The 27,904-nt window shown below is 44.5% G+C and overlaps 1 protein-coding gene across 5 annotated transcripts in view; it reads right to left on the bottom strand.

Annotated features, from left to right (window-relative positions):
- The window catches only part of LOC137351802 (zinc finger protein 462-like), a 149,701-nt gene that overhangs the window by 34,408 nt on the left and 87,389 nt on the right, over positions 1-27,904 (bottom strand). For 2 of the 5 annotated variants that reach the window (XM_068016651.1, XM_068016653.1), the window contains exons 8-10: positions 14,379-14,635; positions 12,634-12,857; positions 9,099-9,213 (exon numbers count right to left, since the gene is read on the bottom strand). In XM_068016651.1, the coding sequence (XP_067872752.1) occupies positions 9,099-9,213; positions 12,634-12,857; positions 14,379-14,635 (596 nt within the window). Of the gene's footprint in view, positions 1-7,139; positions 8,482-9,098; positions 9,214-12,633; positions 12,858-14,378; positions 14,636-27,904 lie in introns of those variants that run through there. The other 3 variants (XM_068016650.1, XM_068016652.1, XM_068016654.1) reach the window with 3 other exon arrangements.

The raw sequence follows: 27,904 nt of genomic DNA, 5'->3' as shown, positions 1-27,904 counted from the left end.
CTATGTCGTTGGTACCTACATGGACCACGACAATTGGATCATCCCCCTCCCACACCAAGTTCCTGTCCAGCCCTGAGCAGATGGCCCCAACCCTGGCACTGGGGTAGGCAACACAGCCTTCTGGATTCACGCTCTCTTCTGCACAGAACAGTGTCAATCCCCCTCACTATACTATCCCCTACTACCACTACATTCCTTTTTGCTCCCCCCACTTGAATGGCTGCCTGTACCACAGGTGCCATGGTCAGTCTGCTCATCCACCTTGCAGACCTCGCTTTCATCTACACAGGTTGAGCGCACCTCAAACCTGTCTGACAACTGCAAATGTCTGAGGCTCCTCCACTACTGTCTCATCACCTGCCTCACTCACGGTCACATCCTCCTGTTCCTCACTGCTGACCAAAACAGATGACCCTGTTCTAAGTGGCGTGACCGTCTTCCGGAACCAAGTGTCCAGGTATTTCTCCCCCTCCTTTATGTTGCGCAGTGTTTGCAGTTCAACTTCCAGATCAATAATCCTGATCTGGAATTCCTCTAGCTGCTTACACTTTCTGCAGAAGTATTTGTCCTGGATTGCCTTGGCATCTAATAGCTCCCAAATACCACAGCTGCAACCCAACACCTGTCTTGTCATTGTTACTTATGATATTAGTTAATTTACCTTAAAATAATTCCTATGTATAGTAGAATTTACTGGGCTCATTAAATGCTACTACCACCACAACTAGAGTTATATTTTTCTTCATTACACAGATATATGTTTTAGGTATTTATTTTATTATCTTTTCTTTATTTTATTTTCAAGTGTTAGTTATTTTTAATAGATCTATCCTAACTCTGGTGTCCTAAGCTAGCTATTCACTCAGTCCCTTACACAAAGCACTTACCGGCCAATCAACTTATTAGTTTCCTGTGATGACACAAACTGTTTCAGTATTTGAGGAATTGTGAATGGTACTGAACATTGCACAGTGAACATCCCTACTTCTGACCTTATGATGGAGGCAATGTCATTGATGAAGCAGCTTCTCCTACAAGTACAGATTCCCTCTCCCCTGTGCTTGCTGCTCCTCCAATCACAGTTACACCTTTCCTGCTCTTTCTCCGGCTATTCACATTCATGCTGTTGAGAGGTTTGATGTTCAGACCTGCCCATCACTCAAGCTTGCTGTTGTATGCGACCCATTTATTGCAATGCATGATACATTACACATTGCTGCACAGCCGCGTACACATGAACATTAGAGGGAAAATTGCTTACAAGTGTCCTGCACTATGGACCTTAACTCTTCACTTTGGGGTTTCTCAATAAATAAATTGCGCTCTTAGTTAGTCCATTTATTCCAGCAAGCCAGGGGTTCAGCAACAGTGGTTTGGTAGCACCCTACTGACCAAACTGGCCGAGTTCTAAAGGATATATCTGCTAGATTGGGTATGCGGCAGGTGGTGAGGGAACCAAGAGGGGAAAACATATTTGACCTCATCCTCACCAATCTGCCTGCCACAGATGCATCTGTCCATGACAGTATTGGTAGGAGTGGCCAGCGCACAGTCCTTGTGGAGACGAAGACCCGCCTTCACATTGAGGATACCCTCCTTTGTGTTGTGTGGCACTACCACCGAGCTAAATGGGATAGATTTCGAACAGATCTAGCAATGCAAAACTGGGAATCCATGAGGTACTGTGGGCCATCAGCAGCAGCAGAATTGTACTCAACCACAATCTGTAATCTCATGGCCCAGCATATCCCCCACTCTACCATTACCATCAAGCCAGAAGACCAGCCCTGGTTCAATGAAGAGTGCAGGAGAGCATGCCAGGAGCAGCACCAGGCATACCTCAAAATGAGGTGTCAAACTAGTGAAGCTACAACACAGGACTATCTGCGTGCCAAACTACATAAAGCAGCATGCGATAGAGCTAAGCGATCCCATAACCAACGGATCAGATCTAAGCTCTGCAGTCCTGCCACATCCAGCCGAGAATGGTGGTGGACAATTAAACAACTAACTGGAGGAGGTGGGTCCACAAATATCCCCATCCCCAATGATGGGGGAGTCCAGCACATCAGTGCGAAAGATAAGGCTGAAGCATTTGCAACAATCTTCAGCCAGAAGTGCCGAGTTGATGATCCATCTCAGCCTCCTCCTGAGGTCCCCAGCATCACAGATGCCAGACTTCAGCCAATTCGATTCACTTCGCGTGATATCAAGAAACGACTGAAGGCACTGGATACTGCAAAGGCCCTGACAATTTTCCGGCAATAGTACTGAAGACCTGTGCTCCAGAACTTGCCGCGCCCCTAGCCAAGCTGTTCCAATACAGCTACAACATGGGCATCTACCTTGCAATGTGGAAAATTGCCCAGGTATGTCCTGTACACAAAAAGCAGGACAAGGCCAACTCGGCCAACTACCACCCCACCAGCCTACTCTCTATCGTCAGTAAAGTAATGGAGGGTGTCATCAACAGTGCCATCAAGCGGCACTTGCTTAGCAATAACCTGCTCAGTGACGCTCAGTTTGGGTTCCGCCAGGGCCACTCAGCTCCTGACCTCATTGCAGCCTTGTTTCAAACATGGATAAAAGAGCTGAACTCAAGAGGTGAGGTGAGAGTGACTGCCCTCGACATCAAAGCAGCATTTGACCGAGTATGGCATCAAGGAGCCCTAGCAAAACTGAGGTCAATGGGAATCGGGGGAAAACCCTCCAGTGGCTGGAGTCATACCTAGCGCAAAGGAAGATGGTTCTGGTTGTTGGAGGTCAATCATCTGAGCTCCAGGACATCACTGTAGGAGCTCCTCAGGGTAGTGTCCTAGGCCCAACCATCTTCAGCTGCTTCATCAATGACCTTCCTTCAATCATAAGGTCAGAAATGGGGATGTTCACTGATGATTGCACAATGTTCAGCACCATTCATGACTCCTCAGATACTGAAGCAATCCGTGTAGAAATGCAGCAAGACTTGAACAATATCCAGGCTTGGGCTGATAAGTGGCAAGTAACATTCGCGCCACACAAGTGCCAGGCAATCACCATCTCCAACAAGAGAGAATCTAACCATCTCCCCTTGACATTCAATGGCATTACCATTGCTGAATCCCCCACCATCAACATCCTAGAGACTACCTTTGACCAGAAACTGAACTCGAGTAGCCATATAAATACCGTGGCTACAAGAGCAGGTCAGAGGCTAGGAATCCTGCGGCCAGTAACTCACCTCCTGACTCCCCAAAGCCTGTCCACCATCTACAAGGCACAAGTCAGGAGTGTGATGGAATACTCTCCACTTGCCTGGATGTGTTCAGCTCCAACAACACTCAAGAAGCTCGACACCATCCAGGACAAAGCAGCCCACTTGATTGGCACCCCATCTACAAACATTCAACTCCCTCCACCACCGATGCACAGTGGCAGCCATGTGTACCATCTACAAGATGCACTGCAGCAATGCACCAAGGCTCCTTAGACAGCACCTTCCAAACCTGCGACCTCTACCACCTAGAAGGACAAGGGCAGCAAATGCATGGGAACAGCACCACCTGCAAGTTCCCCTCCAAGTCACACACCATCCTGACTTGGAACTATATCGCTGTTCCTTCACTGTCGCTGGGTCAGAATCCTGGACTCCCTTTCTAACAGCACTGTGGGTGTACCTACCTCACATGGACTGCAGCAGTTCAAGGCAGCAGCTCACCACCACCTTCTCAAGGGCAATTAGGGATGGGCAATAAATGCTGGCCTAGTCAGCGACGCCCACATCCCATGAATGAATAAAAAAAAATTTCAGGGGCCAAGGTACAGAACTGCATCTGGAAGCAATATCGCTCACTAAGTCAAAGTAAACCATAAAAGCAATTGGACACCACAAAGGACAAAACAATCTGCTTGTTCGGTACCCAATCCACCAGCTGATACATCCAGACAACTCTTTACATGCAGGATTCCTATTCTAAATGTTTACTCAGCTAGTATCAATGTTAAATGTTGACAAAGGCATGACGACAGCAAATGCACACATACGCCAGTTTTAAACAATTACCCATCAATCACCATTGCTTTGCATATGGGGAAGTCAATATTAAGTGCACTCTTCAAGTGTAATGGCATTAGAGAGTGAGAATAATTGGACCACAGTAGTCAGATATAGGTTATACAGATTATAATATTGTCCTTACTTTGAAGGCATGCATTATTTCCTTATTTTTATATAAAACTTCTCCGCTAAAGAGCAAAACTTATGGCAATATGAGAAACAGAAAAGTAGTTGGTTGCAATATAGTATCACTACAGCACATGCTAACAAGCTAGGAAAAGCAAAACAGAAGCACTACCACCACCACTGGTGGAAGAGTAATTACAGTGCAATAGCTTTACATGAGTAGTTTAAAACATGGGTATTGGAATTTATAATTGAAAACACGGCGACCACTGCTGGTACTGCAAGAGGCCTTGGACCCAGGCCCAGCACTGGAGCCTGGATCCAAGGTAAGTGAGGCGGAGACTCCAGGGCCAGATCGGCAGGCCCCGACGATGGTGGGGGTTGGGGTGGGGAGGGTGGGCATTTAGTGTAGGGGGAGGGTGTTTCAGGGTCTTGCTGGCGGAGGCCACAGATTGCCCAGAGAGGAGGGCACCCCCCTCCTCAGGCTCGCAAGGAGGTTGCCTTGTTTTGCTGGGTGCCCTCTACCAGCAGCGGCAGGAAGTGGTCCTTAAGTGGCAATTAATAGGCCACTTAATGGCTTCAGTTGACCTCTGCAGGGGAAGGCCATCTTCAGCTTATCCTACCCGTGACAAAATTGTGTTGCGATGGGCCCTCCACTGCCCACTGCCCATCCCCCCCACCCTCGCTCGCAATTCGATGGGCACCCCCGCCTCTGAACTCGTCTCGGGGGACCCATAAAATTCAGCCTACTGATGTGCACATACTGGGCTGAATTTTATGATCCTGCCACTGGGAACGGCGGCAGGCGCACAAAATGGTGCTGGTCCAGTTGGCTGTGCCGCCGCCACCGTTTTACATAATGGAGGCTGCAATCTCCCCCAATCTCATGGTGGAGGCAGCAAGTGAGACGCCATTCACCTGTCAGCTGATGTAGCCATCTTTAAAAGTCAACCAGCCCTGCATTCACTCACTCCTTCAATTGTACAGCAGTTCATTGAAAACATCTGAACAGTTCATTAAATTGCAACCTCGGCAAGCAGCCTCCCTCGGAAGACAGCTGAAAATGTCAGAGGTCAGAGCAACAGTGGCCCCACACTTCACAGATACCTCCCTGCTGATTCGCCTCCAGGCTGCAAGAGGAAGGGGGAGGTCCTCTTCCCCAGCAATAGCAAGAGGAGGTCCTCCCACCTGACTAAGCAAGCCTGGACAGAGGTCTGCAGCCGTGGGGTCACCTGACACAACTGGCTCCAGTGCAGTGAAAGGGTCAATGACCTCCTGCGTTCAAGCAAGGCAATTGCCATGTTCTAAAATTGCTTTGTGTGATTTGTGTGTCACTACACAGTGTGCCACATGGTGAGGATGCCACTGCCATTCCAAAGACAGAGGCAAGAGCAGATTCATGACAGATACATGGCTGCATCTGTGAAACAAGTCTCCCTCACATATACCTCAGCCCAAGTAAATCCCACGACGTGGTAAGTCAGTACGAGATACATGACCTCCTCCAGTTGGTGACGATGGGCCCATGTTAACAGAGCTGTTAATTTGACACTTTCCAATTGTTATATCCTTGATCTTGCAGGAGAAGAGGGCCCATAACAGGTGGTCAGGACAGGTGGTGGAGTGCCAGACACCATCCTCTGAGCCAGGTCGAAGAGGAGGCCCTGGAATTAGCAGCTTGCCAAGGGTGGACACCCTATTTCAAATGGGGAAAGCGGGGTCCCTGCACAAGAGAGTGATTATTTCCAAGCAGCCGCAAATGCAGTAGTAATGGAGAACAAACTCCGGCATGCTGTCTTTAATGTAATGTGTGTCGCATAACCCACACATTTTTATTGTAACTTGCAGGTAGGTGTTCGGTGACTGCAGCCCCAGAAGGATTCCGGAGAACCTCTGAGAAGGAGGAATACTCAGAGGATGCACCGTCACGTAACTTTCGATGCACCTTCACATGACTCTCCTGCACCTTCCACCAGCGTCGAGACTTTCACCAGTGGGAATCTGCTTGGCATTAGAATCTGGGTCACAAGCTGGTGACAGCACCCCACATACACCCAAGCAGCTGACAGAGGCTGAGACAGCCAAGGCCTCTAACAGTCGGGGGACTATGGATGGCTAGGCCCATACTGAGCCCCAGGCTGATGATGGGTCTCTGGTGTCACAGCACAAGGCATGATGGAGTCGCAGGGAGCAGCAAGGCAACATCTGGTGGAGATGCCAGAGGCCATGCGTAGCCTTGAGTAGACGGTGGGGGAGTCCATCCATGCCATGACTGCTGCCATGTCCCAGGCACACGGGCACATGAATTCCTCCATTGAGAAGTTGGCGACCCTCTCGGAGAGCTAGATTCCATAGATGTGCCATGACCTGCAAACCCTCGCCTTAGTCATGAGCTCAGATCAGCAGTGGCAAGGCGAGAGAAGGATCAGGAAGTTGGAGAGCTTTCCTGCTCCTTCTATAGTGAGTAGGGAGGTTCAAGTGAGCTTTCAGAGGCAGAAGGAGACGGTGGCTCCTCAACCCCTCCGCCAATGAGCCCAGCCTAAGGAGAGTTCTGCACTAGTGCAGGAAACCCTGAGGCAGCTGGGTCCCTCCAAGCCTCAGGCCAAGGGCCATCCTGATCAGCAGCCTATTTCCAGCACAGCTGCTAGCGCACGGATCACACCGCACAGGAGCACCTGCATGCATATTAACGAAACACCTAGCCACACATGGGTATTCTCAGGTGACGCAACTAGGTCGTCATTTACAGTTCAATTAAACGTTCTTTTGTGCCAATCATTAGCCTTCATTGTGTGGAGAGCACCTATCACCAAGCCTCAACTGTGACCCTCTGAATCCCAACATAACCCTTAGAGCAGTGTCAATGTGACCACGAACCTCAATCATGGCAATGTGAGTGAAGAACAAATCAACATATGCTCTCCCATGGGCCTTAAAGCAATCAGTGGCCTTCACTCAGATAACACAGTTGGAAAGGAGGCAGAAGACTACATGCATGGTGGTCAGTATTTATTGCATTGTTACTGAGTATACATCAGGGTTGCTGAAATTTTGTCATTTTGAGGTTGTCTCTTGCCTCCTTTGAGTAAGGATCACCATGTCTGGCCTCAACTGCTGTGCTGTCTTCTTCCCTAGCTGCTTGGCCTTGTCGCTCCTCTTCTTAGTCTTCATTGGAGGATACTCTACAGTCCTACATTATGCGAAGTGCAGCAGACCACCACGATATACCAAAACCTCTCTGGGGCATATTGCAGGACTCCCCCAGATCGATCAAAACAGTGGAATCTTATCTTCAGCAGCCCAATGGCCTGCTCAATGTTCACTTGGGTGGAGCCGTGGCAAGCGCTGTACCTCTCCTCCACAGCGTTGCGAGAGTTCCTCACAGGTGTGAGTAGCCAAGTCTTCAATGGGTACCCATGTCCCCGAGAATCCACTCCTAAAGGCAAGCGGGGGAGAATGAAAAGCTGCGGCACTAAGTATGTAGGCGTTGTGGCTGCTTCCCGGGAAACAGGCACACACTTGCACGAAACGTTTTTGGTGGTCGCAGGCCAGTTGAACACAGATTGAATGGAAGCCCTTTCTGTTGATGCAGGTGAAGGTAGCTAGTTGGTCTGTGGGAGCCTTGATGGCCATAGGCGGACTATCAATTACACCTTGCACCTGTGGGAAATCCAGCTATCTCCCCAAATCTGGTGGCCCTCTCAGCCTGACTGTTAGGGTCTGTCCGTTAGCACACAGTCACTGGTCCTGTTGAACAGGGCATTGGTCACCTCCTTAATGCAGCGGTGCACTGCAGCCTAGGTGATCCCACACGTCGCCGGTGGATCCCTGGAAAGAACCCGATGCGCAAGTGTTGAGCGTCATTGTTATCTTTAGGGCCACAGGCATAGAGTGACCACCAAAGCTCATTGGTCGCAACTCGTTTTGCAGTAGGCTGCATAGGTCTGTGACGGCCTCCCTGGACAGCAGTAGTCTTCAATGTCAGTGTAGTTCAGACATCTCTAGGTAGGTGATGAGTCCTGTAGACTCTCTGCCATACTTGGTTCCTTCTTGGCCTTACCAGCTGCTGCTGCTCGTGGCTTGGAGCTTCAGGCTGAGGCGCAGCTGCCACTTGGGCCTGCCTCCGGAGGCGCCTCAAGGCACCAAGGAGATCCAGAAAAATAGGGTGAATGAGCCCCATGGCAGCTGTCTTGCGCCCTTCGCCTCCCTTCCGATGTAGAGATGAACCTGTGTAGCCAAATATGTCTTAAGGTTTGCTCGTCTGGATGCCTCATGTAGCTCATGAGTAAAGGTTCATGTTGGTCTACCATTTTTTCTAGCTGTGAGAGACATCACACACATTACACCATTTATAATACCCTCTAATGGCCGCCGACACACGCTACCTCTACGCTTGCAGAACTCTGCCCGCACCTCAACCACCCGCACCACCACCCCCTACATTCACACATTCTCTTGCAGAGTGCCCCCGGTACACAGAACCTCCTTGCCTCGGTGTTGCCTGCTTTTAGGGTCACGAAACTGAAGGCACGTGATTGCCACACATCACCCACAAAATTGCAGGACATTTGTTGGATCACTGATAATTAAATTAAATTCAATGCAAAGCAGCATTTCAGGTATTTAAATTACAATGCCGTCGTATCGGGGTGGCAGTATCGCCATGGTACTTGCCTGCCTCTCTGATATAATCGGACCCTGCGGCGCCAGGTTTTGCGACGGACGACTATGCGTCAATTCTCCGTCACCCCCCCACAACACCACCGATCCCACCTTAGATGGGAGCATAAGATACAACCCACTATATGCCATAAGTTCTTTGGAACTGGATCAAGCTGCTTACTCTAATACACCAACTAAAATGTCAATTCTACTACAACAAACAAAAGATTCAAACTTCCCAATAATTTTTCAGTAAAGTACAAATACTGCTCACTTTTCTTTTCATCGTGGCTTTTCTTGAGTCTCTTCCTTTGGAACTCTTCAATTTCAATAACTAGGTCTGCTTCATTTAGGTTAACCTCACCAACCAGATCAAAGTTGCATTTTACCTATTTAATCAAAACATACACACACACACACACACACGTTAACAATGTTTATTGCAAAAGAACTGATGGTTCACAGATTAATCATATGACCAGTGCATGCACACTGTAAAAAAAGTTCTGTAAAAATTCAAGCAAATATTAGAATAAGTATCCATCATATTTAACTTGTTCATCATCACTCTGAACGGCATCATAAACAGCAAACGTACTCCCCAGGGATCTTGAGTTATTAAAATAAAGTTAAAGTTAATCAGTAGATTTGTAAGTCAATGATTCATTTAAAATAGATTAAAATAATACTTTTATTTATTTTCAAGTACAAGTATTCTATCTATTTTCAATGAAAAAGAAACAATTGACATAGTTCAGTTGGCTTTGAAAATAAAACATTTTATGTGGAAAGGCTTGTGTCATGAAAACCCTATATGCCAAAGGGGGAAATATTAATTTCATTGGTTGGAACCTTACATTAGACTTTTAATGGAAAAGCCTGACAAGTAACTTTTTAAAAAACCAGCAGCCAAGATGGCCACTGCAATTTACATTTGAAACACAAGACAAAAAGTCTCACCCATCCTAGCCAGAACAATGGTTGGCTCAGTAATTGAACTGCCTAGAATGGCAGCATCAATATGGTCATGAGGGCCACCTACACCCAGTGACTTTGAAAGAGCCACCACCCCACCGTACCGCACCCCCCAACAAAGCGTGACTGCACATCTCAAAGCATATAGCACCTTGACTGAGAAGATTCTAGAAAAGAAACCTCACAAAAAAAAAAAGGGGACTTGATAGTGTTATGTGACTGCCTGCATCGCTCTGGAGAAACTGTAAGCTTTGTCACAAAGACCACAGAGAAGAGTAACTGAAAAGCCATCAACAAAGCAGGTCTCTCTCTCTCTCCCCAACAAGCATCAACAGAAGATCCGGCTGTGACTGGGAACCCTTCAAGCCTACAGACCGCCGCAGCCAGCAACCAGGGGAGGATAATCAACTCCCTCTTTTGCTTTCAGGAGCCCTGAGCAAAGCAAGCCCACTATCGTGCAAGTGGCCCAGCGAGGACTTCAGGAATACAATTTCAGCTGAGGATTATTGAACTCACAAATTGTATTTAAATTCCATTTATTCACACTTTAATCCAACCATCACATCTGTTTTCCCTCTGTAATCTATTTGTGTGTGTGTGACTTCCGTGTGAATGTGTGCATGAATGTGTAGTGTATTTTTAACTGGGTTAGAGTGTTAAGAGTAATAAACTTACATCTTCCTTGGTTAAACTCAAGAAAACCTGTCTGATTGGTTCTTTTGCAATCACATTAGAGGAACAGGAACAGGTGCTCACTGAGGTGGTAAGTTCAACCACTGTGTTTTTAAAAAATGGATAAACCCTGTTGTGGTCAAACGAGAAAAGGGGCGAAAGGGGAACTCGAGACACTCTCCTCACCTGGCCATAACACTTGAAACTACACCAATAATGAAATTTAGCCTTGATTTTGGGAACAAATGAATGAAACAGCTTTGATAAAATCAGGTTTTAACAATAACAGTGATACTTTTGATGCAAAATGAAGAAGCTAAATGTTAAAATAAACACAAATACTAATACGGTAAAATACTAATTATACACATTTCTTGTTCATTAGATCATGTTTATTAGCTCTTAAACTCACCAACAGTTCTTGGGCCAACCTTTTATAATTCAGCTCATGCACGCCAAGGCTAAAAAAGACACCTAGTACACTAATAATGTCAATGTTCTACAAACTTGATTTCTGACCTACTGATTTTCTTTCATATTTTCTATTAGTTTATTTTTTAAATATGAAAAATTTACATTTTATTCTGTGTCATCATGTCCCACCATCCACTCTGAAGTGAAGAACTATTTAATAAAATGATGGCTCCAACTGGCTAACAATCATTCCCAAAACACTAATTTTCAACTCAACAGAGAAATAGAGCTCGACTTCATTGAGTCACTAAAGTGGCCACAACACATTTGGCACTTTTGTTCCAAGCCATAGCTCCAAGTACCCATGAAAATCTAGCAACCCAGAGACTAAACACACGAAAACAAGTTATTTCATCAGACATCACCCAAGTGCTAATGTTTGATTAGGGCTTTCTAATGGAACATTAAGACAATAATGAGACTGGAACTCATGGCATTGTATTTCATCATCACAAAGTTGATCTTGAAGAAGAAACTGATGAAAAATATAACAAGTTCAAAACATATTGAGGGATAGAAAGCCACATATTCAAATTGATGACACAAAGATAGGCAGCATTGTAAGAAGTGCAGTTGGAAGTGTAAAATTACAAAGATATTAATAGTTTAAGTGAATAGGCAAAACTACAGCAAATAGATTTCAATGTAGACAATTGTGAGGTTATCCACTTTGGACCTAAAAAGGATAAAATGGGGTACTTTCTAAATGGTGAAAAGCTAGAAACAGTGGCGGTCCAGGTACATCGATTACTAAAATGTCCTGAACAGGTACAGAATATAAATCAAAAAGGCTAATGCCATTCTGGCCTTTATATCTCGAAGATTAGAATACAAGGGGATAGAAGTCATGCTTCAGCTATACAAAGCCCTGGTTAGACCACACCTGGAGTGCTATGGAGTAGCTGTGGGCACCACATCTTAGGAAGAATATATTTCTCTTGGAGGAAGTTCAGCATAGATTTACTAGAATGACACCGGCACTCCAAGGGTTAAATTACGAGAGATTAAACAAACTAGGGTTGCATTCCCTGGAATTTAGATAATTAAGGGGTGATATGATCGAAGTTTTAAAGATATTAAGGGGCCAAGAGATAGGTTAGATAGAGAGAAACTATTTATGCTGGTTGGCTCATGGTTAAAAATAAAAATGAAACTGTTTTTTCCCTGCAATTTCATTTTGATTGTAGCTCAGCTTCCAGATACAAATGAGTAGAATGCTTCAAATAGAGGGGATTTCCAGGGAGGATAATATTCCTTTAGACCATGGCACTTAATTGGTCATGGTGCTTTCCCCAGTGTATACAACAGCTTTGTACCAGCATTACATCTCAGTTCCAGTGAATTGGATAGTTACTGCAGGTTTTTAAACAAAGAAATTATTATAATAGAATTCAACATTTACTCCTTACAAGAGCATTTTCAAGTTGACACCTAGGCACTTCTTGAGGAATGATGGCAGTCACACAGTGGAGAATATTAAAGTGCATTCTTCCTGGACATCATTTAAAAATGTAATTCTCACACAAATAGAATTACCAATGGATGTTAAGTAAATGCATGCATGAGCAAACTCTTAACACAGGCATAAGTCACTTGTAAATTATCAGGTCTTCTTCTTGCATATGTAAGACAGGCAACTATAACCCTTTATGTCCTTTTCCAACCCCTCTATATACATTGGAAATTACCTTGTGCTGCTCCTGCAGATGGGTCTCCAGCTCTGTCTGTAGTCTAGCTTCAAAGAAACAGAGGCGACACTTGTACGGTTTCACTGGGCTATGGGTATCCATGTGATGTATTAGGCTGTCCTGACTAAGTGTAACAAATGTACACCAGTCACAACAGAATACCTTCCCAGGAAAGAAATGCATCAGTTCAAGTTGGCACTTTTTCACATAAGCCATCTGTCCATCTGAAGACCAAAGCATAGGCAAATGTCAGGGATGACATTTCTAATACTATAAAGTCAGTTACCTGACTTGCTCCAAAAACAGAAATACCCATATATTTGTCGAGGTCTCTTGTTCCTTCTGTTTCTTGTTTTTTTTGTTGGCACATCCTGTTCAATAAGTCATGGGACTATCATGGCCAAAGCAATTCTACAGAAAATGCTCAATCCTACTTAACCTCTAATAAGCAGTTTTAAAAGCATAAAAAAAGTGAAAGAGAACAAAATCAAAAGATGCATACATGTAACTGCATTCTTCCCTCTCCCCCAGTTACTGCAACACAAGAAAAAGTCTTTTCATGTAGAGTTCCTGCTATGATGAGGCCCAGTGACATTATTGGAAATGTTTCCAATCTACCTTGTGCATTTATTCACCACCATAGTACAGGAAATTCTCCACAAAGGTCTACTGTCAAGCTGCCTTTGACTTGCAGTTTAACTAGAGACATAAAATTATATGTAAATACCTCCCATAATAGTACGATTCAAATAAATTGCTTTAAAAATGGGTGTGGAAGAGGAGGGTTACCGATGAACAAATAATCCTTTTTGCACTTCTGCTTCAAAATGTTTATGCTTTTGATTTTAGATGTAATTTATGATCAGCGCACGAGTAAAGAAGTTTTGTTTTTGCTTGCACCTAATAGGCACTAAGATGCAAGGCGGATATTTTAACATTTAGCAATGTGACCGAACCACTAACTTCAAAGGGAATCCTTTAAAACTCTAGCATCAGCCTCATTCTGGTGAATCTGACAAGGCTGCCAAAGTGCATCACAGCCATAGGAATGGAACCACCCAAATGATATTGGGTGGTTCTATTGGGAACTTGAGTCTTCATAGTAATAAAATAAGGTTGTATTTGTACATATCCATGTGATCTAGGTGCTGAGTAAAAATATACTTATTAGATTCAATACATTTATTAACATAAGCAGATTCAAGAAATTTATTAACACTAGCAGATATCCCACAGTCTTTATGAAAAGTCAGATGATGCGCTGTTTTGAGGACAGAGTGCTATCCCATGTAATGCACAGCATTGTTCTGCTGAGGTATAACTATGTTCATTGAAGACTAAAACTCCTAATCAGTGTGTGATTGTAGTTTGGTCAGGAAATTGTGCAGATTGGAATGTGCTCTTCATTTTCAGACCACAACTCAGCACCCTGTATTTTAAGATCATTACAGATGCAATAATCAATATAAAATTCTTAATGGTAGGTTTTTGATGTTACATTTATTACCTTATACCGAGTAATGAGGAAGACACTCTTAAATTATATGCCCATCAGCAACAATCATGCACAAAACTGATTTTAAATATAGTAACTCTTGCATTTGTAAAGATGAATAAAATTCAAATAAATTATCTGGCTGAACACATCTGTTGTCCATGAAGTTTAAATTCCCAACACAGCACAGTACTTTGCAGAGCTTAGTCATATGTGGTTAAAATATGAAATACTTAAGCTGGAACCTTACTTTTGTGCTCCAGAATATGATTGACCAGTCTGCTTTTGTTTTTGGTGTAGTAGAGACACACAGGACAATGCAGTACTCCAGATTCCCCTTCAGCTGAAATCAGGCCAAAGCCTTCCTCAAAGAGAAGTGCATTCTTATTTTCACTTCCTGGCATACCACTACTTTCTTCAAAGGTATTTTTATCCATCTTCCTTGTAGAACAACTCTCATCACCTACTGTGAGTTCACATATTTCTGCATGCTGAGAAAGGGCATTCCTGAAAATAATTCAAAAGGAGAAAATAAAAAGTGATCTTGCATTGCACTTCTCAGACACCAACACAAAGTAAATAAAACTGAATTTGTCCTAGTTTTATTTTTTTTCAAGTTTTTCAAATGTTATATTTCATCAGGTAAATGCTCAACACATTTTAAAAGATGGGCCTAATAGGAGTAAATTAAAATACATAACATTAATAGTTTAGATTTCTGTGTATATTTGTCAACAAAAAGCAGAGGAGAAAGGAGAACTACTGGAGCTCGGAAAAGATCACAAGACTGACCGGCTCTATATCCTCTTGGAAAAAATCCCAGACTCCGGCAATTAACAAGGGCTGAATTTTATAAGCCTGCCTCCGAAATAGGCGGCAGGCGAAAAATATGGTAGCCACACCAAAGAGCCGCCCTGATTCCAAGCACGGCAGCTCATTTAAATAGCCGGGGCAGGCCACCTCAATCATGTGGAGGGGGCAGGCTGTCCGTCCCTGACAATGGCATCAACTGCCTGTGTGCAGGGGCTGACACCGTTTTTAAAGGGTTGTCAGCCTTACTGTGAAATTTAACAATGTAAAGTTAAATGTAATTTTTTAAAAAAACATCTCTTTTGCCCCTCTCCCATCCCCCAATATTAATTATTTGCCCCTCCCTCCAACACTGAACAGGAGACCTTCTCCACCCTCCCCGCCCCCAACTGCACAAACTTTCACCTACAACCCTCCCACCACCTCCTGCACCCATGACGTTAATTTGACTCAGTTGCCCCCCGCCACCTCACTGAAACTTACCTCCCCTCCCTCCCCACAAGTGTTCCACTTCATTTCCCTAGACGGGGATCCAAAGGCACGCTGCCAGGGTGAATATCGTGGCAGGACATCAGAAGACGACGTGAAATTAATTGATTCAGGTATTTTAATTAATTTTTTATTAATTTGTTCATGGGATGTGAGCATCACTGGTTCGGCTAGCATTTATTGTCCATCCCTAATTACCCTCGAGAAGGTGGTGGAGTTGCCTTTTTGAACCACTGTAGTCCATGTGGGGTAGATATACCAAAAGTGCTGTTAGGAATTGAGTTCCAGGATTTTGACCTAGCGACAGTGAAGGAACGGCGATATAGTTCCAAGTCAGAATGTTGTGTGGCTTAGGGGAATCGTGCAGAGGTTGGTGTTCCAATGCATCTACTGCCCTTGTCCTTCTAGATGGTAGAGGTTGCAGGTCTGGAAGGTGCTGTCAAAGGAGCCTTGGTGCGTTGCTGCAGTGCATCTTGTAGATAGTACACACGGCTGCCACTGTGCATCAGTGGTGAAGGAAGTGAATGTTTGTGGATATGGTGCCAACAAGGAGGCTACTTTGTCCTGGTTGGTGTCAGCTTCTTGAGTATTGTTGGAGCTGCACCCATCCAGGCAAGTGAACAGCACTCCATCACACTCCTGACTTGTGCCTAGGAGATGGTGGACAGGCATTGGGGAGTCAAGAGGTGAGTTACCCACCGCAGGAACCCAAGCCTCTGACCTGCTCTTGTAGCCACAGCATTTGTATGGTGACTCCAGTTCAGTTTGTGGTCAATGGCAACCCCAGGATGTTGATAGTGGGGGAGTCAGTGATCGTAATGCCATTGAATGTCAAGGGGAGATGGTTAGATTCTCTCTTGTTCGAGATGAACATTATCTGGCACTTGTGTGGCACGAATGTTACTTGCCATTTATCAGCCCAAGCCTGGATATTGCTGCATATCTACACAGACTGCTTCAGTATCTAAGGAGTCGTGAATGGTGCTGAACACTATGCAATCATCAGCGAACATCCCCACTTCTGACCTTATGATTAAATGATGGTCATTGATGAAGCAGCTAAAGATGATTGGGCCCAGGATACTACCCTGAGGAACTCCTGCAGTGGTGTCCTGGAGCTGAGATGATTGATCTCCAACAACCACAACCATCTTCCTTTGTGCTAGGTACAACTCCAACCAGACAGTTTTCCCCGAATCCCATTGACTCCAGTTTTGCTAGGGCTCCTTGATGCCATACTCGGTCAAATGCTGCCTTGAGGTCAAGGGCAGTCACTCTCACCTCACCTCAATGTCCATGTTTGAACCAAGACTGTAATGAGGTCTGGAGCGGAGTGGCCCTGGCAGAGCCCAAACTGAGCATCACTGAGCAGGTTATTACTAAGCAAGTGCCGCTTCATAGCACAGTGGACAACACCTTCCATCATTTACTTAAATATTCAAATTGCGGTCCCGTTGTCGAGTGGCAGGCGTCCGTCAAGAAGCCTTGCCACCGCCAGTAATATCGGGCCTGCTGGTATCGAGGTCAGAGAAACATGGAAAATGGGGGGGAAAATAGGCCATTCGGCCCATTGGGCCTGCTACGCCATTCAAAAAGATCATGGCTGATCGTCTAATTCAGTATCCAGTTCCCGCTTTCTCCCCATATCCTTTGATGGACCGGGACTGATGTCCTAGGGGGGAGTATTTGCTAGAGTGATTGGGAAGGGTTTAAACTAAAATGGTAGGGGGATGAGAACCTTTGCAAGGAGTCAGATGAGGTGGGGATCAAAGACAAGAACAAAAGACAGTATGGGAAATAAGAAAAGTGATAGGAAGAGAAATCAAGGGCCAGAATCAAACAAGGCCACAGTGAAAAATAGTGGGAAGGGGACAAGTAATGTTAAAAAGACAAGCCTTAAGGCTATGCGCCTTAACACGCGGAGCATTTGCAATAAAGTGGATGAATTAATTGCGCAAATAGATGTAAATGGGTATGATATAGTTGGGATTACGGAGACATGGCTGCAAGGTGACCAGGGATGGGAAATGAACATCCAGGGGTATTCAGTATTTGGGAAGGACAGACAAAAAACAAAAGGCAGTGGAGTTGCATTGTTGGTTAAAGAGGAAATTAATGCAATAGAGAGGAATGACATTAGCTCTGACGATGTGGAATTTGTATGGGTAGAGATAAGAAACACGAAGGGGCAAAAAACAGTAGTGGGGGTTGCATATAGATCCCCAACCTGTAGTGGTGATGTTGGGAATGGCATTAAACAGGAAATTAGAGACGCATGCAATAAAGGAACATCTGTAATTATGGGTGAATTTAATCTGCATATAGATTGGGGAAATCAAATTAGTCACAATACCGTAGAGGAGGAATTCTTGGAGTGTATGGTTTTCTGGACCAATACGTTGAGGAACCAACTAGAGAACAGGCCATCCTAGACAGGGCATTGTGTGATGAGAGAGGAATAATTGACAACCTAGTGGTGTGAGACCCCTTGGGGATGAGCAACCATAATATGATAGAATTCTTCATCAAGATGGAGAGTGACATAGTTGATTCTGAGACTAAGGTGCTGAATCTTAGTAAAGGAAACTACGAAGGTATGAGGCATGAGCTGGCTATGACGGATTGGGAAAGGTTACTTAAAGGGATGACGGTGGATAGGCAATGGCAAACATTCAAAGAGCGCATGGATGAACTGCAACAATTGTTTATCCCTGTCTGGCGCAAAAGTAAAACGGGAAAGGTAGACAAACCATGGCTTACAAGGGAAATTAGAGATAGCATTAGATCCAAGGAAGAGGCGTACAAATTCACCAGAAAAAATAACATGCCTGACGATGGGGAGCAGTTTAGAATTCAGCAAAGGAGGACCAAGGGATTGATTAAGGGGAAAACAGAGTACGAGAGCAAGCTTGCGGGGAACATAAAAACTGACTGTAAAAGTTTCTGTAGGTATGTGAAGAGAAAAAGATTGGTGAAAACAAATGTAGGTCCCTTACAGTCAGAAACAGGGGAATTTATTATGGGGAAAAAAGAAATGGCTGACCAACTTTGGTTCGATCTTCACAAAGGAGGACACAAATATCATACCAGAAATATTGGGGAACACAGGGTTAAGTGAGAGAGAGGAACTGAAGGAAATCAGTATTAGTGGAGAAATGGTGTTGGGGAAATTGATGGGATTGAACGCCGATAAATCCCCAGGGCCTGATGGTCTGCATCCCAGAGTACTTAAGGAAGTGGCCCTAGAAATAGTGGATGCATTGGTGGTCACCTTCCAAGATTCTATAGACTCTGGAACAGTTCCTACAGATTGGAGGGTAGCTAATGTAACCCCACTATTTAAAAAGGGAGGTAGAGAGAAAGCAGGGAATTATAGACCAGTCAGCCTGACGTCGGTAGTGGGGAAAATTCTAGAGTCCATTATCAAAGATTTTATAGCAGAGCACTTAAAGAACAATGGTAGAATCAGGCAGAGTCAGCATGGATTTATGAAAGGGAAATCATGCTTGACAAATCTACTAGAATTTTTCGAGGATGTAACTAGTAGAGTTGATGAGGGGGAGCCAGTGGATGTGGTTTATTTGGACTTTCAGAAGGCTTTCAACAAAGTCCCACATAAGAGATTAGCGTGCACAATTAAAGCGCATGGGATTGGGGCGTAGTGTATTGCGATGGATAGAAAATTGGTTGGCACACAGTAAACAAAGAGTAGGGATAAATGGGTCTTTTTCCGATTGGCAGGCAGTGACTAATGGGGTGCTGCAGGGATTGGTGCTAGGACCCCAGCTATTCACAATATATATTAATGATTTAGATGAGGGAACTAAATATAATTAGCGGCACAGTGGCGCAGTGGTTAGCACCGCAGCCTCACAGCTCCAGGGACCCGGGTTCGATTCTGGGTACTGCCTGTGCGGAGTTTGCAAGTTCTCCCTGTGTCTGTGTGGGTTTCCTCCGGGTGCTCCGGTTTCCTCCCACATGCCAAAGACTTGCAGGTTGATAGGTTAATTGGCCATTATAAATTGCCCCTAGTATAGGTAGGTGGTAGGGAAATATATAGGGACAGGTGGGGATGTGGTAGGAATATGGGATTAGTGTAGGATTAGTATAAATGGGTGGTTGATGATCGGCACAGACTCGGTGGGCCGAAGGGCCTGTTTCAGTGCTGTATCTCTAAACTAAACTAAACTAAACATAATATCTCCAAATTTGCTGATGACACAAAACTGGCTGGGAGGGTGAGTTGTGAGGAGGATGCAGAGAGGCTTCAGGGTGATTTGGACAAGTTGAGTGAGTGGGTAAATGCATGGCAGATGCAATATAATGTGGATAAATGTGAGGTTATCCACTTTGGTAGCAAAAACAGGAAGGCAGATTATCTGAATGGCTATAAACTGAGAGGGGAATATGCAGCGAGACCTGGGTGTTCTTGTACACCAGTCGCATGCAGGTCCAACAGGTGGTAAAAAAGACAAATGGTATGTTGGCCTTCATAGCAACAGGATTCAAGTACAGGAGCAGGGATGTCTTGTTGCAATTATACAGGGCCTTGGTGAGGCCACCCCTGGAATATTGTGTGCAGTTTTGGTCTCCTTATCTGAGGAAGGATGCTCTTGCTATTGAGGGAGTGCAGCGAATGTTTACCATACTGATTTCTGGGATGGCGGGACTGACATACGAGGAGTGATTGAGTTGGTTAGGATTATATTCGCTGGAGTTCAGAAGAGTGAGGGGGGATCTCATAGGAACCTATAAAATTCTAACAGGACTTGACAGGGTAGATGCAGAAAGGATGTTCCCGATAGTGGGGGAGTCCAGAACCAGGGGTCATAGTCTCAGGATACGGGGTAAACCTTTCAGGACTGAGATGAGGAGAAATTTCTTCACCCAGAGTGGTAAGCCTGTGGAATTCGCTACCACAGAAAGCAGTTGAGGCCAAAACATTGTATGTTTTCAAGGAGTTAGGTATAGCTCTTGGGTCTAAAGGGATCAAAGGGTATGGGGCGAAAGCGGGAACAGGTTACTGAGTTGGATGATCAGCCATGATCATAATGAATGGCAGAGCAGGCTCGAAGGGCCGAATGGCCTACTCCTGCTTCTATTTTCTGTTATGTTTCTATGACCCCTTTGGCATTAAGAAATACATCTCTGTTTTGAATATAGTTGATGACGTGGCCTCCACTGCCTTCTGTGGTAGAGAATTCCACAGATTCACCACCCTTTGAGTAAAGAAATTTCTCCTTATCTCGGTTCTAAATGGCATACCCCATATCCTGAGACTGTAACCGCTGATTCTGGACTCCCCAGCCATCGGAAACATCCTCCCTGCATCTAGCCTGTTTAGTCCTGTTAGAATTTTATAGGTTTCAATGAGATCCCCTCTCATTCTTCTAAACTCTAGTGAATATAGGCCTAGTCGACCCAATCTCTCCTCATACATCAATCCTGCCATCCCAGGAATCAGCCTAGTACATCTTCTTTGCACTTCCTCCATGGCAAGAACATCCTTCCTCAGATAAGGAGACCAAAACTACACACAATACTCCAGATATGGTCTCACCAAGGCCCTGTATAACTGCAGTAAGACATCCTTGCTCCTGTACTCAAATCCTCTTGCAATGAAGGCTAATATACCATTCGCCTTCCTAACTGCTTGCTGCACCTGAATGCTTGCTTTCAGCGACTGGTGTACAAGGACACCCAGGTCTCATTGTACCTCCCTTTCCCAATCTATCACCATTCAGATAATAATCTGCCTTTCTGTTTTTACAACCGAAGTAGATAACCTCACATTTATCCACATTGTACTGCATCTGCCATGCATTTGCCCACTCACCCAACTTGTCCAAATCACATTGGAGCCTCTTTGCACCCTCCTCACAGTTCACATTCCCCCCCCAGCTTTGTGTCGTCTGCAAACATGGAAATGTTACATTTAGTTCCCTCACCCAAGTCATTAATATATATTGTGAATAGCTGGTGCCCAAGCACTGATCCCTGCGGTACCCCACTAGTCACTGCCTACCACCCGGAAAAAGACCCGTTTATTCCTACTCTGTTTCCTGTCTGTCAACCAATTCTCAATCCCTGCCGGTATATTATCCCCAATCCCATGTGATTTAATTTTGCACACTAATCTCTTATATGGGACCTTATCAAAAGCCTTCTGAAAATCCAAATACACCACATCCACTGGTTCTCCCTTATCTATTCTACTAGTTACATTCTCAAAAACCTCCAGTAGATTTGTTGAGCATGATATCCCTTTCGTAAACCCATGCTGACTTTGTCCAATCCCGTTTATGCTTTCCAGGTGTTCTGCTATCACATCCTTTATAGTAGACTCTAGCATTTTCTCACCACTGATGTGAGGCTAACTGGTCTGTAATTCCCTGTTTTTTCTCTCCCTCCTTTTTGAAGTTGGACCTCATCTGAGGCTATCTTCAGGTACCGCCCCCCACCCCCCTACTCCCCACCGGGATCCCAACATCAAGGGCTCCTTAAAATACAGCCCGAAGAGCAAACATCACAATTGGAAGGCCAACTGTCAGTATGGCCTTGCCATAAAAATACACACTTACAAGCCATCTTGTGTTCAGCAAGCATCAATACAGTCTTTTGAAAGAATGCAATGAGAAAACATAAGTTTACCAAGGCTACTAAGGCCAGTCTGGAAACTATGCCTAAAAATTGTCGAGGAATAGATACTTTAGTCCAGAGGTAACCAGGAGCTATTTGGATCCCCAACGATTTTGCTTGTCCTCCATTTTAAATTACATTATGGATTCGGGACACACAGTTTACATGCCAACATCCAAGCTTCCTATTCCATGAAAAAGCTAGTGACTGCAGCTGCAACTCAGATAAAATGTTATTTTCTAACTCAACAACTGAAGAGTATTGGTTGCAATCTGACAACAATTTAGGATAAGAGTCATATGGACCAACCTGCAATGAGGTTCTTTATTTTGGGAGAGGGTAGCAGCATATTAACAAATGTGAAAAGGGCTGATGCCAGCAAGCATAGGATATGCACAGAATGCCTGAAGTATATCAAATGAGAAAAACCTTATTTGTGCCTAGAAATAGTCTAGAGATTCCCTCTCAGGTAAAGCCAGGCCAGGAGAAGTTTTTAAGGAGGCTGCTTGCAGACCTGTTCTTTATATGCTATGCTTTTCCTACTCTTGATGGTATCAGCCATCTTTGTGGTACCATATGTATATCATGTCCCTTCCATATCTGTGTATAAACAATTGCAAAGAGGTTTCAGAGAATATATGCAATCCTAAACTTAATCCACGTTCTTATGACCTTTATTCTCTCCAATCCAGGCTCCCAGCGTGTCACTTTTAAGATTTTTATCATTTTGTCCGTGACCTTGCCCGATCCCACCAGAGGGCTCTCCTCCTGCCTTATAAGAACCTAAGAAATAGGAGCAGCAGTCGGGCATATGTCCACATACCTGCTCCACCATTCAATATCATGACCGATCTTCTACCTCAACTCCGATCTCTAGATACCTTGATTCCCTTGGGTTGGGTTGGCATCCTTCCATCTACGAAAGATGATGGACACACAGCAAACAATCCATTTAGGTGGAGTGTCTTCTCTTGGTGCACCTTTGCCATTGCAGTGAAGGCTAATCCTTGGGAGACAGGTTCTGTTACAAGTGCCACATGTGAAGCTGCCAAGTGATGCTGTGAGTTGTTGTTTTTGATGTTGGCGCCCGTTGCCAAGCTGCTGTAGCAACTGTCAACATGGTAGTGCACACCAATCCACAGGATGTGTCGCCATTTCCCTCTTTTGTCAGCTAGTGACTCGCAGGTGTGATAGGGTCTTCATGTCACACTTACAAGCATTCTTGCAGCAGGGCTTTGGGCACCCCACTGGTTCTCCAGCCCTGGCTACCTCCCCATACAGAAGGTCCTTGGGCATGCAAACGTCTTCCATCCTGTGGACGTGTCCAATGCACCAAAGCCGACTCTGTTTGATTAGTGCCCACACACTTGGGAGCTCTGCCTTTGAGAGGACTGCCGCATTTGGGATTTTGTCCTGCCAGGATACACCCATAATTGATCCCCTTAACAATCCAAAGATCTATAGATCTCAGCCTTGAATAAACTGGACTGAGCATTATTAGACCTGTGGATTAGAGAATGCTAAAGATTCAAGACCCTCTGGAGTGAAGAAATTTCTCACCTCAGTCCTAAATGACCAACACCTTATCCTGAAACTATGCCCCCTCTTCTAGACTCTCCAAGCCAGGGGAACAGCCCCCCCTTAAGTAAAATTGTACATAGTACTCTCGGTGTAGTCTCACAAATGCCTTGTACAGTTGTAGTAAGACTTCCCTATTTCTATACTCTACTCCCTTGCAATAAATGCCAACATTCAATTTGTCTTCCTAATTACTTGCTGTACCTGCCCGTTAACCTTTTGAGATTCATGTATGAGAACCCCCAGATCTCTCTATATCACAGCATTCTGCAGTCTCTCTCCATTTAAATATTCTGCCTTTCTATTCTTCCCACTAAAGTGGACCACCTCACATTTTCCCACATTACTCCTTGCCTAAACCTCTCTGCTTCCTGAACTCTTATCTTTAAAAATCTCCTTAAAATCTATCAGCCAGTTTTCAGTTGCCCATTATAACCACTCACTTCCTACCTCGATGAACATTTTGCATTAAAGACGCTATAAAAATGCATATTTGTTCTTGTAGTAGTAACACAGGAGTTTTCAACATGTCTGACTCCCTCTGCTCTAATAATTATTCAGCCACTATATTTCTGGCATCTGAAATTCTCTACCCAGTCACCTCACCTCTTTTGCCATGTTTTGTTACCCCATCCTAGCTTCTCCATTCCCTTTCCACTGTCTCTTCCGAAGAGGATGTCTTTACTAGTCAGCTACTTAAGCCTGAATGTATAGCTCTTGCAGCTTTATAAGGTACTCGATAATATCTTTTATCTACTTTATTGTGTAAAGCACTATGGATGGTTCTGCATTAAAGACTCTATATAAATGCACATTTGGTCTTGTTATTGTAATAACACAGGACTTCTCATCACACCATAATAAAGTTCCATTTTAGGGGACACAGGCACCAGTACCGGAACAGGAAGTGATTGCACTGTTGGTCACAAGGACTTTAAACTAGCAAATGCCAGGGAGGGCTCAGGTGCAAAAGGTAGTAGAAATAATAGTTCAGAAACAAAAGAAAGAGAAGGGAGTAGAGTAATAGTCAGAAATTAAGCTTTAAGCACTACAAGTAAAAGGCAAAACTAAAATCAGGAGAGAGAAATAAGAAATGAGAAAAAAAACATTAGAACAGGACAGGTTAGGGTGTGTGGCACAAATAAGCATTCTTTATACAAACTCAGAGCACAAGGAACAAATTGAATTGCAAGCACAAATTCAACTTAGCGGGTACAACATGGTAGCCATTATTGAGACACGCTGCAAGACAGTCAGGACTGGGAACTGAATATGCCAGGTTACAGGTTTGTAGAAACGATACGGAAACTGGCAGAGGGGGTGGGGTAGCCTTACTTCAATGATAATCAGAGGTAAGCAGGCAGTGGCGACTTTACGGGTAGAGCTAAGAAACAGAAAGGTGGAGTTGCATAAAGGCTCCGTGGTAGGAGCAGTGAAGCGGCAAAATCTATAAGTGGAGAGATCAGACATACATGTAGAAAACGCAGAGTGGTTTTATTGGGGTATTTTAACTTTCATGTAGACGGAGATAAGCAGATTAGCTCAAGTCAGAAAGGTAGTGAAATTTTTCAGTGTTTTCAAGATAATTTTCTGTAGCAATATATCCTAGAACCAACAAGAGACGACCCACATTAGATTTAATAATGAGTAATGAGCCAGATTTAGTTAACAGCCTAATGTTGTGTGAGCATTTAGCTAATAGTGATCATAATATGCTGAGTTCAACATTGGGCTGGATTTTGTGCTGGAGCCAGGGCTCCCAGCGCCGGGCCAAAAAGGTGGGAGGAACCCTACCTTGGCCTTTTCGCGCCCTACCAGAGCGATCCTCTGGACTGTTAACTTCTGAGTTTCATGAGCCAGGATCCCTATCCCTTTAATGAGGGGGGATCCCACCTCCGAGAGCTGCTGACCAATCAGAGGGGCAACAGCTTAGCAGTCTCGGCAAAGCCACTGGGAGAGGTGGCCATTGCCGGTACTGCAGAGGCCTTGAACCCAGGCCCAGCGCTGGAACCTCGGACCTCAGGTATGTGACACGGAATTGCGGTGCCAGTCTGGAAGGCCCCAGCAAGGGGGTGGTTGTGCAGTCCAGGGGCAGGGGATTCCCAGGGAGCAAAGTGGATCCTGGTGGGGTCCTCCGCGGGCCACAAATTACCCACAAAGGAGGGACTCCCCCAACCCCGCAGGAAGGGCACCTCGCTCGACAAGGTGACCTCCTGCGTAGCAGAGGCCCCACCGCCGCTAAGATCCCAACAGCAGAGGCCATTAATAGGTCACTCAAGGGTCTCAATTGGCCTCTGGACAGGAAAACCATCACTGCCTCCAGGAAGATCACTTGACGATCAAAGTTTTCAAAATATCATAGAAACTGATAGTTTCTAGCTACTCTAGTCTGGCTGGTTGGGAGTCCGGGAGACATAACCTAAAAATTAGACCTAGATGTTATAGAAGTGAAGTTAGGAAACAGTTCTACACACAAAGGGGGATATAAGTTTGGATCTCTCTTCCCCAAATGACAATTGATGCTAGGTCAATTGTTAACTTTAAATCTGAGGTTGATAGGTTTTTGTTACCCAATGGTATTAAGGGATATGAGGCAAAGGTGGGTTTATGCAATTGGGTCATAGATCAGCCATGATCTCACTGAATGGCAGACAGGCTCGAGGGGCTAAATAGCTCACTCCTGTTTCTATATTCCTATAAAGTTTGGCAGCCAAGGTCAAGCTGAAAAGCAACAGTGCATAAAACATTAAGTCTGAGGCTCAGGTAGCTTACCCCAAGTATTGTGAGTTTCTCATCCAGCATGCATAGCAGATCTTTCATAAAGATAAACCTAATCGGCTGGTTATATTACTTTTATGATCTACAGTCTATCATTTTGAACTATTCCTTCAAGATAAATACACACAGAACCTTGAGGTACAGAGTCAGTTGAAATCACACACTACTCCTGGAACCAGGGAAGACGCCCTCCTCTGAATGTTCCTTGGGTTGGTACAATTTTGTTAATTGTTGGTGAGCACTTTTGTCACTCAAAAGTGTCACATCTACCTTATATATCCTGAAACTGTCCCGGGAAGATCAGAGGGTTGTCCATTATATGGATGGCATATTCCTCCAGGATTTCTACCACGCATTCATCTACTAAAAACTTCAGTCACAAGATGTGAAATAGTTAGATATGCCTCCCCTTTTCTCTGAAGGTCTCTGCTGTAGTTAGAGACGTTGAGCTAGGAGCCATGCTGGGCAACAGATTTCTTCTTTTCTGGTTCTTGCTGATCATCTTACCAGGGTGTAATGTGTCCAGGGTGAATTCATCCCTATTTTGGGAAAGGAGGTAGCTTTTTGACAGGGAAAACCTGATCTGTCAATGTAAAAACATCCATAGCTAGTCCACAGTATGTACCTTTGAAAGCTGATCACTGCTTCAAAAGTTTTCTCGACTGTTTCGCAAAAATGTCAACTCCATCAGCTTCTTTTGGAAGTCAGATGACAAACCTTAAACTCTCAGCCAAGTTTGGGATGACAAGATTTGAATGGTAGGTAGACTTCTTGTGCATATATTTCACTCAACATGCCTAGTAAGAAGCTATACACATTAGAATCTTATTGGAGTTTCTTTTGCAGTTGTTTATACCCCTCATCATGAAGAAATGGAGCCTTCCCTTGGGCAGAGGACTCACTACATTTTACAATTTGTCAGAGCCTGGAAATGACTAATATGAGCCTTCAGATGGTCACAGAGAGCCTGTCCAGCCTGAGCACTGTCACAATTACTTAGAGCAAACTTCCCCACATTAATGTCCGTTTACAGCAATTTATATTTCTGTAGTGCTCATTACAGACAAAGACATCTTTATAGGGTACTGAACAGTATGAACAAATTGAGGGGAAAGGGAAAATTGGAAGATAAGGAGAGGCCAAAAGCACGAACAAATAAAGTTTGAGCAGATTTCTAAATGTAGAAGGAAGCTCAACTGGACAGAGATAAGGTGACGAAAGTAGTATAGGATTTGATAATGTGCATAGGACGATAAAATCAATTGTTTTCAAATTTATACTGGCCACACAGTAGATGTTGGCAACATGTTGTAGGTTTGAGGTTTGCTGCAGGAATTCTCCAGCCCTGTTTCAGACACACTCTTCAACAGAGGTTCGGGAGCCTTTTAAAATTATACAATAACCCTGAAGGCATAAAGTCAGCTAGAAATGCGTTTATGGGGCCAGGCATCTACCACACTAAAACACCTCCCCAATTCTGCT

This window comes from Heterodontus francisci, chromosome 36 (assembly GCF_036365525.1).
Source record: "Heterodontus francisci isolate sHetFra1 chromosome 36, sHetFra1.hap1, whole genome shotgun sequence".
NCBI lineage: Eukaryota > Metazoa > Chordata > Chondrichthyes > Heterodontiformes > Heterodontidae > Heterodontus > Heterodontus francisci.
The sequence above is the reverse complement of the archived record's forward strand: the minus strand, read 5'-3'. Positions and strand labels throughout refer to the sequence as shown.